The 12,969-nt window shown below is 37.1% G+C and overlaps 1 protein-coding gene across 1 annotated transcript in view; it reads right to left on the minus strand.

Annotated features, from left to right (window-relative positions):
• The window catches only part of CTNNA3 (catenin alpha 3), a 394,612-nt gene that overhangs the window by 39,660 nt on the left and 341,983 nt on the right, over positions 1 to 12,969 (minus strand). The window contains exons 14-15 of the mRNA XM_015866262.2: positions 8,036 to 8,128; positions 2,554 to 2,735 (exon numbers count right to left, since the gene is read on the minus strand). Of these exons, the coding sequence (XP_015721748.1) occupies positions 2,554 to 2,735; positions 8,036 to 8,128 (275 nt within the window). The remainder of the gene's footprint in view (positions 1 to 2,553; positions 2,736 to 8,035; positions 8,129 to 12,969) is intronic.

The raw sequence follows: 12,969 nt of genomic DNA on the forward strand, positions 1-12,969 counted from the left end.
TGCTCAGTCCCTAAGACACGCTACTGCTTTCTGTGGCCTCAGCAGCCCTCATTCCTGGATTTTCAAGGAGGTAAGAAAGTCAGCTGTGCTCCTTGGTGTCATCAGCCACCTTTCACTCAGTAATTAGAGGAGCAGATCAACACAAATTCACCTGTTCTTTGGCTACATAAAAAGCCTTCATTTTATAACACTGCCTGGCATCATTAAAGAATAAACAATAGGAGAAATGATTTCAAAACATCCAAGGACATGCTCACATAGAGCATTCTAAAGGTGTTATGTGATGGACAAATGTAAATAAATAGCTCAGAAAGAAATCCCTCCTATTTATTTCCGTGTAAACTACAGAAGACCCAAAGAACACAACACTATTTGATAGAGCAAATTCTTCGCTCTTTTTCAACATAGTCACCACCATCAGCTATGCATTTTCACCAGTGATGAGCAAGAGTCTGCATGTTGTGCTCATCAAAATCTGCACCAGTGGAGGTGACCCACTGTCACCACTGCTGAAATGCACCACTCACTGCCTCACTGTGCTCGCATCCACTGGTTGGCCTCCATGTGGTTGTCCACTGATGCTCAGTGAACATCAGTAGATGCAACACACCTTTGCTTTGTACTCACTTCCATGTCAGATGTCACTTGTCAGGCTGCCCCTCTGCTGCCATCACACTGCAACAGCATGTAACAGAATACTGGCTAAAAGTTTCGACCTCTACTGCAACACCACCAATGTTACTTAAAACAGAACTGTGTACACTACATAGTAAGGATGCCTTATTTTCTCTTACTAACAGCCCTTGAAAATTAACAGAAATCTTGATAGGATATTCTTACCACCAAGAGCATCAAGCATACAGTACAGGAGAGTTTTATATAAACCTGATTATCTCAAACTACTGTCTAAACATGTAGGAAAATGATTCATGTACTTAGTAAAATTAGGAAGAGAACCATCAAAATCCATGTTAAAGTATCACAGAGTTCCCTACTGTAAACTGAAATAAACAGTAAGGTTTCCACTCTCTCTTCCCAAAAGATTTTAATTTTTTCCATAAGTTTTTCTACCAGAGACTCTGCACAAGTCCCAGTGGATTCCCTGACAGTCAGCTGAATAGAAGCTGGTCTTGCACTCAGCACTGTCAGTTAAGCTGTTTTCAAGCTACAGACACAAAACTAAGAGCATGAACTGGTCCTTTTAACCTCACTTAATCTGAAGCTAATAATTTAAAGAATTAATGAATGAGAGAGACTATGTCAAATGGAAAGTTTGACCTTGTGGCAGAATATTTTCTTTTACAAAGTTCTTGATACAGATTTTATGACCTTAAAGGAATACAAGAATTACAGAGTTCAACACACAATTCTTTAAGTCTCTTTCACATGAAGGGGAATTTGAAAATGTATAGCACAATTAAATTCTGTAAATGTCTTCCCCTGAACAGGCCATGATCACCAGATCTCAGTTTTAGTAGCTGTTTCAAGCCCTATGCAACCCTTTTCCTTCACACCTCTGAAGAATCTGTCCAAGAGACTGAGGTTTTTCTTCCCCTATCTTTTATGAAATAACTTATTTATGAGATATGAAGCATCTTGCAAGAATGGTTGCATTTTAAGGCCTTATGTATCAACAACTATTTTATTAATAACAAAGTGAAGAAGAAAAAGCACAACCACACATACAAGAAAGAAATCAAACCAGTATCTGCCTCTGGTGCAATTCATCTGATGATTCCAGAGATAGAGACTCCACAGCCACAGCCTCTCTCTGCCTGTTCCTGAGCTCTGCCACCCTCACAGTGAAAAAGTTCTTCCACTCGTTCATATGGAACTTCCTGTGTTGCAGTTAGCACCCATTGTCCTTTGTCCTGTCACTAGGTACCTCTGAGAAGAGTCTGGCCCCATCCTCTCAGCACCCACACTTTAGGCATTTTTAATCATTTCTAAGACCTTCTCTCAGTCTTCTCTTGTCCAAGACTTTCATATGTATAGTTATTGCAGAGCATATACTGTCAGCAAAAAGAAATACTGGCTTTGAAGGCTATCTACCATAGAACATTTTGTTCTTCAAAACTACCCATAGCAGCACAATACAACTTTAATGGAAGGAAAGGCAAGTAATGCTATATAAAGTATGCATGACTGAATGTATACTGCCAGACATATGTTCTTTACAGTAGGTTTTATGCGCAACTAAAATATAGTACATGCTTGACAGTATGGTATGGTACAAGCAGAAGGAGTAACAGATGAGACAGAGCTACAACTCAGAATCAAGATGATCTTTCTTCTTTTTTTTCTTTCACTGAATGGAGAAGGACAAATGAAGTTCAAAACTTAAAACCTCCATCCAACATTTCAGTGCTACTAGCTAAGTTTGTCAAGCTAATTACATTAGCTTAGCCACTCAACTTTGTGAAGACATTGCCACTGGACATTAAAAAAAATAATAAAAAAAAATATCACTATTTCCTGTCATAATGATATGACAATAGCCTCCAACATTTATAAAGATTGAAAAGCTTTTTTTTTTTTTTTTTGCATTATTACCTTGTGAAGTCTGTCATTTCCATCATAATCATACACATCTGTTTGGCCAAAACAATGATGTCATTACCGCTGTCATCCCACTTGGCCACCTCTGCATCAAGCTTACTCTTCACTTTTTTGAAGTCAGCCACTTGCTCAGCTATCTTTTCCTTTTCAGCCTCTGGCAGTTGAGTCATCTTGGCCTGAAACATAAAACAGAATCATAGAATGACTTGGCTTGGAAGGGACCTCTAAGACCATGCTGTAGGCAGGGCTGCACACAAAAAAATGGTACTTGCTTACGTTAAATAATGTTACCTGTCTGTGTCAGAGAGGGGATTTTTGTTGTAATTTTGGGTATTTGTTTTCTTTCGATTGTTGGGTTTTTTTCAACTGGATATTAGTAAATACATAACTTAAATATAGAGCAGCCTGAGCACTTCCTAATTTCAGCATCAGTACACAATCAGTGGGTTGAGCTAAATAAGTTAGGTTGGCATAATGCAAACAGCACTGTCCATGAAACTATTACTACTAATGTAGTAAGAAAAAGAAAATTTCTCCAAACAGCCTGTATAAAATACAACTGACATATTTTCCTTTTTTCTTCAAATGAAGGAGTCTAAGTTTTGTTAACTGTGATATTAGATGCAGGTTACAAACTGCAATAATCTTTCAGGTAGACAAGATTAAAGAAGAAGATCTAGTTGCTCTAAAATGTTCAGATGTGCTTTTCCTCTCTGCTGAGAAGGCTCCTCAGGATTATTTTAAGAACTGGGAAAGATTTCAGACCTGCATTTTCCATCTTCGAGGAAAATGTAGATTAAAGCCCTAGAAAATCAGTACGTGACTAAAGTTATCAAATAATTACCTTGAATGCTAACAGGAAATAACCAATATTCAAATGAAGCCACAGCCAAACTGGGTTCAGGTGGCACACAGCTTTATACTTGGCTGCAGTTCTCGACTGAACTGTTTGCAAATATTCCACAAGATAAAACTGTTTTAAGTAAAGATTTAGTATAGCTACAGAGATATTACATTCTGTGTGCATTTACAGTATGGAATCAGAACATTTACTCTACACTGTAAGCATGTATTCTTTCTACATTTAAGCATTATGCCTTTTCTTGTTGTTTGTAAGTGTTAATATAAGTGTAATACATCAAGACTGACATAACTGCTGAAATGCAGCATGGTGAGAAGAGAAATACTTTCCATAGTACTCTTATTTATGATCAAGACCATCAGTTTGCTCCAGACAAGGGACAGATACACTTCTTTCAACAGAAACAGGCCAGGAACTCCATAAAAACAAACCAGGCATAACCAGAAACAATACAGATAAGGCAAAAAGGCATCTGATGCATGAGGATTTGACAGGAAAAAATTCAGAGCTTCTCCTACAACACAGAACAAGCTGTTTTTATATTACTGATCTGATAAATTGTGTAAGAGCAGAAATACAAAAAAACTACAGTCTGCAATGAAACCAGTCACTGCTTGGGACTGTGTTACTGCTGGTTTGTTTGTTTTGTTTTTAATTACTATGAATTTTATTTCCATCTGGAAGTTTAAGTTCACATACATGAAATAATTTAAATAAGTCTAATTTCTTATTTCAGGTGGATTCAAACAGAAGTGCAGCTATGGTTCAGCTCCCAGTAAACTAAAATGTGTAGTTATGTGGGGGAAATGATTTTAAATTGCAGCATTAATTTAGCTAAAACCAAAAGTTCCCATTGCCAGTCTTCTAACCAGCATCAGCCAAATCTAATTTAATGCAAAACAGCTTCCCTGCATGGGGACTTTCAGGAAGTTCGTGTTCTTCCTTAGCTCTGCAGATACTGATTCAGAAGCTTAAATTCCTAAGTGGCAGTTCCTGTAGGACTGCCTCTCCAGAACAGAGCTTGCCTGCTTCTAAATCACTTGTAATCAAACAGTAAGAACTATGTTCTAAGGGTGTATTCTCTTTGGTATCTCTTCCCAAAACTTAAAAGTCCCAAGAGGTGATTTGAAACAAAGCTCAGGTTTCTCAGTTGACTCACTATAACAAAACCATTAAGGAAATAATTGCTAGAAGTCAGTAAAAGAAAAAACTGAAATCTCCCTAGAAAAGGAAAAGCAGACTTACATCAAGTCTTTGCTTACTATCCTAATGATTCTTAAACAACGTTAGAGTTCATAGGCTGAATCCAATAAGTCACATAGAAATCATCATACCCACAAGTAGGAAAATATTCCAATCACAGGATACAGAGTACTGGATATGAAAGCATGACAACCACATCAAGATTAAGAAAAGGCAGTTCTATTAATTCAAAATACCTTACGTATTTAATGAATAACCTCATATATTTCTTCTGACATTTTAAAGAGTGCTTTGTGCATTCAATTTTTGGTTAAATAAAGGCTTTCCTTTATTATCTTTTTTAGAAGGACACAGAAAAGTGTGTTATGCAAACAGCTGTGAAACGTTAAATGCAAATCTCATAGTCATTCTCAATCTCATCTCATTCCTTCTTTCAGATTTGTATCTGGAACTCAAATAGAAAAATCAGTATTTGAATGTTTACAACCTGGGTTTTCTTTCATTTTTTGCTGCTAGAAATGGTCATCTGGGTCATACTGGCTTTGGTACAGGAGCACTAAACAACTCAGCATGAGTAACTGACTACAGGCAATGAACTTGTGACACAACACTTCCTCTCATGCCCCCTCTCCTGACTCTGACCACTAATTTCTATATGTGTGTGATCCTGGCTACTAGAAGGTCTCTCAGAGGGGCTGAAGAACAACCCCATGGACATCAATTATATATGGAGTAATGCCAGGATGACTGGAGGCTTTCTGCTCTCACTGGCTTTTCTATATACATTTATTCATTTTTCCTCTTCCTCCCAATAAAGCCTTTTCTCAGCAGAATCCCAACTGCCTCAAGTTTTACTATAATTTAAGAAACATTCATCTTTGGGGTATAATTATGTAAATGATTAAATGCATGTCTACAGAAAAGCAAATAAAAAACAGCACATAGATACTTGAAATTGACTGCATTGGTATTCTGTGCAGAAACCATATGTCCCACCAGGCTGGGGGGACCAAGATCTTTTGTTCTGTTCGCTACGGTGTTTTATATCTATCACTTTCTCTATGAAGTGGTCCACCTCTTTTTATAAAGCAACTATTAAGACACTGTAATTACATTGCAAATATTTTGCAGTATAAAACATCATCTTCCAAACTTAAAATTGGAAGATACAGCAGTGACTGAATTACCAGTTATAATCTGTATAACAGGTAATCAGCTTTATATGCAATGCATATGGTTTTCAAGCCATGCCACTTAAGAGGCTTTATTTATGCTTGAATTGCTGTGTCACAAGGTTAATTTTCCCGTTTATATCAATTACTGGAGATTAAAGGCCTCCCAAAGTATGTTGTAATTGCAATCACTAAATTATAAAGTGTAACTGAGTAATTAAATGAATACTTTTCTTGTTTTGTTTTGTTTTTTAAAAAGAGAGAGAGAAAAAAAGACGTAAACCAAACCACATAAAATCAAAACATGGTCACCTCATGGTTATAGGAAGAACTTCCTATGAAAGATATGAAACAGACAAAAATAAAGATCTGGGCTACAGATTCAAAAGAACTGAAGTACCCCTTTTCATGCTGTTTTGAGTTGAAGAACACATGCCTTGATATACAAAGCACAAGAAAGATGGCATTTTAATGAGGGAAATCTGACAAAGTATCCCTATTATATGTCAATGACTTTCAGCTGGAATGAGACACATTATCCAAACAAAGGCGCAAAGGAAACCACAATTCTGACAATTCTTCTTTCATTTCACTCATAGTGCTTTATAAACACTTATAAAAGATCATAAATCACACAATGACTACTCAGGCTGTAAAGCAACATAAGCACAACCATTTCCAACCTCCCTGTCTTGGGCAGGGCTGCCAGCCACCAGACTAGGCTGCCCAGGGACCCATCCAACCTGGACTTTAACACCTCCAGGGATGGGGCATCCATCCCCCTGGGCAGCCTGCGCCAGCACCTCACCACACTCTAAGTACAGAATTTACTCAAAAATAAAGACCTAAACTAAATCTCCCCTCTTTTAGTTTAAAATCATTCCCCCGTGTCCTGTCACTATCTGTCTGTGTACCAAGTTGATCTGCCTACAGATTTCTTCAAGGACTGGAAGGCCAGTAACAAAACAAAACAGATGTATGTACAGTCTAAGTGTAGATATGAAGGGAGCTTATAAACAGGAGGGGAACTGACTCTACACAGGCAGACAGTAACAGGACAAGGGAGAACAGTTTTAATCTTAAAGTGGGGAGATTTAGATTGGATATTGGGAGGAAAATCTTGACTCAGAAATGAGTGAAGCAGTGCCACAGGTTCCCCAGTTTGTGGATATTCCATCCCTGGAGGCCAGGTTGGATGGGGCCTTGAGCAGCCTTATCTGGTGGGCAGCAATCCTGCCCATGACAAGAAGTGGAATGAGCTGATATTCAAGGTCTTTCCCAACCCAAGATGGTCTATGAAAAATGATGCTTTATTGACATCTATTTTGTATTAAAAGTTTGCCATTTTACAACTAGCTCTATTTCTTATAATGTCTATTATTGCAGTAAAGCAGATAAAACCAAATGTAAGAAAACTGTTATTGCTTTTAGGTAGTCTAAAAACAGCTAATGAAAGTCCTTCAACTTAAAGTTAAGTAAAAGTGTGCTAAAACAATATTTAAGATGGAAATGTAGATAAAAATAATGCTTGCTAAATACACCAGTTTTACACCAAAAACTTTTGTGGTACTCCAAAATGTTCAGAGGCTCTTTAAAAATGTCTGAATGTAAACAATACTCAGTAATATAGTGATGTTCCCAGATTAAATAATGACATGAACAGCAAAACATCGCTGTTTCTTCCAGAAATATGTAACCTAATTGTCAAATGCTATGTTAAGTTTTACATTTCATGGGTAATATAGAATTGTCTATAGAAATCTATAGAATTGATTTACACAGACTCTCAGAATTATAAGTCTGTAACTCATGCACAGCAGTGGCTAAGAATGCAGATATATCCCTTTCTCTGCGCAGGTGCAGTTTCTCCCACATAGAGGCTACGTTTGGTTAATGTGCATTGAAGACTTCAGAAAGACACAGACATAAAAATTATAAATATCCTAACTTCTAGTAGTTCAAGATACACTGACAAGACTATAATCTGCTAAAGCTTCATACAGAAGCATAAAATTTTTTCTAATTTACATCTTGACTGTGTTTTTATAAATTACAGTGTTTTTCTCTCTCGGGTCATACATATCAGTCATACGTCCTCTACAGATTTTCAGGCATCTATTATGAGCCAAACAAGATTTTAATAATTCATTGTATGGGTTTGAGTGGCTTCACTTAAGCAATACAATAGCATTTTTTACCTCATCAAACTGCTTTTTCAAAAAATTGATGTAATACATACCCTGTCAGTCTTCCCTTCTGTCTGAATACTTGTGCGACTACGTGCATCATGGTCTTCTTCAAGGTCAGATACATCTTCAAGCTCTTCAGGCGTCTAGGAAAAATATGATGAAGTGTTATTTTCTCGTGATTATTAAATTTGGTATTAATGTCAAATATTATAACTTGTTCTAAGAGAATGTCTGACAAACAAAAAACAAGTCTTGTAGAACAGCACTGTCTAGTAAATGCTAATTAAAACCACATTCTGTCAGACAGCTTTGAACTAGATCAAAATAGCCATGATAACATTAAAGCTGACTCTTAAAGTTAGCACTTCTAATTTATTTTTTATTTTTATATCTCATGTTACTGCTGCCAGCAAAGGCATCCAGAAACAAACATATGTGACCAGAAAGTATATGTGTGATCTACATTCTCTTCCCTGTATTGAAACAGTAACACACTCACTGTAACACAATAACATGTGAAAGACCCAAACTGCTCCTGTTTGGAGTATATCTCTGACATTATTGCAATGTACATACTGTACTGTACACACAATCAGAAGAACCTGAACTACTAATATTCTTTGATGCCCATTTCTTCAAAACATTTGCCCTGAGCAAATTAATGAAAAATGCTGTTTTCCTTATATTTTCTGTATGAGTCAAATCTTGGAATTTATTTTCTACATTCCCGTTTACCAATATATCATGGGGAAAAAAAAAAACAAAAAAAAAAAACCCAAAAAACAAAAAAACCACCGCTGCAGGAGTTCTGGATTTTATCATAAATAACTTAGTAAAATAAAGCACAATGAACATGGCTAAGAAACACCCAACAAAACATTCAAAGCAAGCTTAACCATACTCATAGCACTCTAGTATTTCAAAGCACAGGAGAGGATTTTACTCACTGAGCAAAGTAACAGTAATTTAATTGAGCTAATATTGCAAGAAATAAACAACTTAAAACTGTTGCCCAGCCTGACAGAAACATAATCCTGGTGGTGAAAAGTACTGCCTAAATATCCTTAAGAAAACAGGCAAGCAGTCACTTCTGGGGATGAACACAACTCATTTACCTGTACACACTTTAATGGTAAAGAGGGAAAAAGGAACATTTTATTTTCAGGCAAAGGTTATCAGTGTCACAAAATATTTTGGATTTATCTTGATATTAGACCAAGTGAGAATTCCACACAATCCAAATGTTACTGGCCTGTAATTCTAAGAAATTCCGGTCGTTTGCAAAAAGCCTTTTTTTGACCCCCACAAAAATACATTCAAATACAACCCTACATGCTTAAGACTATAATCACGTTGTTTGCTGGTGACATGTTAAACAGACAGTAAGTGTGTATTCCTTTCCATATTTATGATTTGAATAAATCTGCATTCTCACTCTAAATTATAGTCGTGTAGTATTGATGACTTTTAAACTGTTATGATACAAAGTCAATACAACAACAACAAAAAAAATTACCACACCTCTGATGAAAAAACTTTTACATTTGCTTTACTAGTACAGCGTTATAGAAAATAATAACACTGAGGGCTGACCTCAAGCTTTAGATTTCTGCCAGTCCTTCAAACTGTGTGCAGGTGTGCTCTTGGGTTTACTTGCTTTTCAATCCATGCTTTATAGAACAACACATCTGACTCCTTTTCATGGAATTATCTTCAGTACACATTTGTATATGCATACCCTCCTCTCAGACGATTATCCAAACAACTCTATGCAGACCATTTACTTTTAAAGGTCACATAAACTCATCAATCCTGCAAATAAAGTGTCTCCTTTTATTATGTCTGTGCAAACACTGAGCTATTCGTGGTATGTAAATTCTAGAACAGCAAAAAGAAATGCTTTATACACACTCTACAAGGGTCAGAATTTAGTCCATTATATTGCGCACTGAGAACAGAATGGGTTTAAAGAGATTATCTGCTCTAATCAAAAATGTGACTAATGCCCATATTGGAAAATTTCATCATGTGAGGAATCACGTCATTCAGGGTAAGAACATATGGCAAACATTTCACTAATGGGCCCTTCACAAATATTTATCTAGTGCATACTGTTTCTCATGTTATTCACATTACCGCTATTGTTACATACTTAATACTGCCAGATGACAGGCTGCCCGAGTTTTGAGACTCTTGAGGGAAAAGAATAAACTGCTAGCTTAATTTATTGTTCCTAATCAATTTATTAATAACTTCGTAATTGTTGAAGTTCATTTCTAATTCACTAAAAGCACTTTTCAGATTTTTGCTAAAAGAGATTACTTTGAGTGTTACTTCGGAAAAAAAAACAAAACAAAACAGCATTTCAGGGCAAATTAAAACACAATATTCTTATACTGTCAATATTATTAAATTGTCCTGTGTGTCATTAAACATGATCATACAGCTGCATTTAGAATCTGTTCTTGAAACCTCCCTTAAAAGTTTCTTTCTTGTATTACTTTAGGTGGACACAATCAAGGACTATGACTTTGTCTTTGATAGCAGTGCTAGCAACCTGTTGGCAAGGAATTTGTCATCAAGTAACAGTAAAAATATCATCCTGCAACATCCTGTACACATCACAGATAGTTAATCTTCAAATGCAGGTGATAAACTGTTCTTGTGACTAACTGTGCAAATAATTTTTACAGGCTTAAGCTACAATTTCCATTAAGATTAGTGGTGAGAACAGAACCTTCATCTAAGACCAAACAGTTGAGGAATTTATTAATGATATGAATAAAAGATGATCTTCAAAACAGAAAGATGAAAGTCTTTTCAACAGAAGAATTACCAACTCAATCATGTTATATAGTAAAGAGCTGAGGTTTTCAAAATAATGAAGAATGGAATATAAGATACCTTTTCACTACTGGATGCCTGGTATTTGTTGTTTTTTGTTGGATTTTTTTCTTCAGTGAACATTAACTTTGTTTACAACATTCCACTCCAAGAGATTAGTACAAAAATGGTGTGATTAATCACCTTTACAAATCACTAGACAGATCAGGAGCCTGAGTAGGTGACAATCCTTGTGCTTTTAGTTCTTGCTGGCAGTACATTAAGATTTTGCCTGTCCTGTTCAATATCTTTACTGATGACCTGAATGAGAGCATTGAGTGCACCCTCAGTAAGTTTGCAGATGACACCAAGTTGGGAGGAAGAGTCGATCCTACAGAGGGGTCTGGACAGGCTGGACTGCTGGGCTGAGGCCAATGGGGTGAGGTTCAACAAGACCAAGTGGCAGGTCCTGCACTTTGGCCACAGCAAACCCAGGCAATGGTAGAGGCTTGGGGCAGAGTGGCTGGAAGACTGTGTAGAGGAAATGGACGCAGGGGTATTGGTCAGCTGAACATGAGCCAGCAGTGTGCCCAGGTAGTAGCCAAGAAGGCCAATGACATCTTGACTTGTGTCAGAAACAGCATTACCAACAGGAGAAGGGAAGTGATCATACCCCTGTTCTCAGCTCTGTTTAGGTTGCACCTCAAGTACTATGTTCAGTTTTGGGTTCCTCACTACAAGAAAGACACTGAGGCCCTGAAGCATGTTCAAAGAAGGGCAACAAAACTGGGAGGGGTCTGGAGCCTTGTGAGAAGGCCTTATGAGGAGCAGTAGAGAGAGCTGGGATTTTTCAGACTGGAGAAGGGGAAGCTCAGGGGAGACCTTATAACTCTCTACAACTACCAAAGGGAGGCTGTGGTGAGATGTGGGCTGGCCTCTTCTCCCATGTAAATAGCATAGGACAGGAGAAAATGGCCTCATGTTGTACCAGCAAAGATTCAGGTTGTATGCTGGGAAATAATTCTTCTCCAAGAGAGTGGCAAGCTGCTGGAACAGGCTGCCCAGAGAGATGGTGGAGTAACCATCTGTGGAAGAGTTCAAAAACCATTTGGGTGTTGTACTGAGGAACATGCTTTTGTAGGAAATATTGATGACAGGTGGACAGCTGGACTGGATGATCTTAGAGGACTTTTCCAGAATTGAATCATAGAATTACCCAGGTTGGAAAAGACCTTGAAGATCAAGTCCAACCACAGCCTAACCTAACCATAGTACCCTAATGTGGTGACTCTGTGATTCTAAGATAACAGTTATCTCAGTTAGAAGTCTGGGAGACAGGAAGGATGTGAGCATAGGGATGTAACTGAAAGGTTTAAAGTGAATTTCTGTTAAGTGCTTTCCAAAAATCCCTTCTAAGTAGAAACCGGGAAGTTGCCACTGCTTAAGAAGTTGGCACATAGAGATTCAGCACCTATTTTCAATCCAAAGTTACACCTCGTTTGCTGAAAACCTACATTTCAGCTATGGTTTTGTTCTTTCCTTCCCTGAGTTTGGTTGTATCTCTTGGAATAAGAGTGCCACTCTCATATAACACCTAGAAGAGTTTGAAACAAGCTTTACTCCTGATAATGCTGAGTTAGTTATGCTACTGTAATAGCATACAAACATTTTTGAAGTCTAAGACATTAGGGGAAACTGACCTCCTTCAATATTCACACAGCCAATTTATTATGCACACTGTATGTGTATATAATTTTCAATGTCTCATGTAAGAAATGAACAAACATCAGAACTAGGAATGGCATTGCACACATTAGGGTCAAATGATACATGGAAAATAACGTTTATAGAAAAGGCAGCCATTTTGAACAAATAAAACACTGTGACAAGCAAAGAAGCTGATTTTTCAGTAGAATAAATTCTTCAACAGGTTTCTGGGGGCTCACTTATGAACTTGGAAGCCTAATTCCAGACCTTTCATGGAGAGACTGAAAGTTTTCAATGAAGCATGTTTTCTACAGCATTTTACAAAACAATGTAATATCCCAAATAGTAACAGAAGATATAATCAAGCACAGTTATAACATGGCTCAAGTAAAGGAATATCCCTATTTGTATTTATTAAGTAGAAACTTCACCACATTGCATATGTTTCCATTTT

This window comes from Coturnix japonica, chromosome 6, assembly GCF_001577835.2.
Source record: "Coturnix japonica isolate 7356 chromosome 6, Coturnix japonica 2.1, whole genome shotgun sequence".
NCBI lineage: Eukaryota > Metazoa > Chordata > Aves > Galliformes > Phasianidae > Coturnix > Coturnix japonica.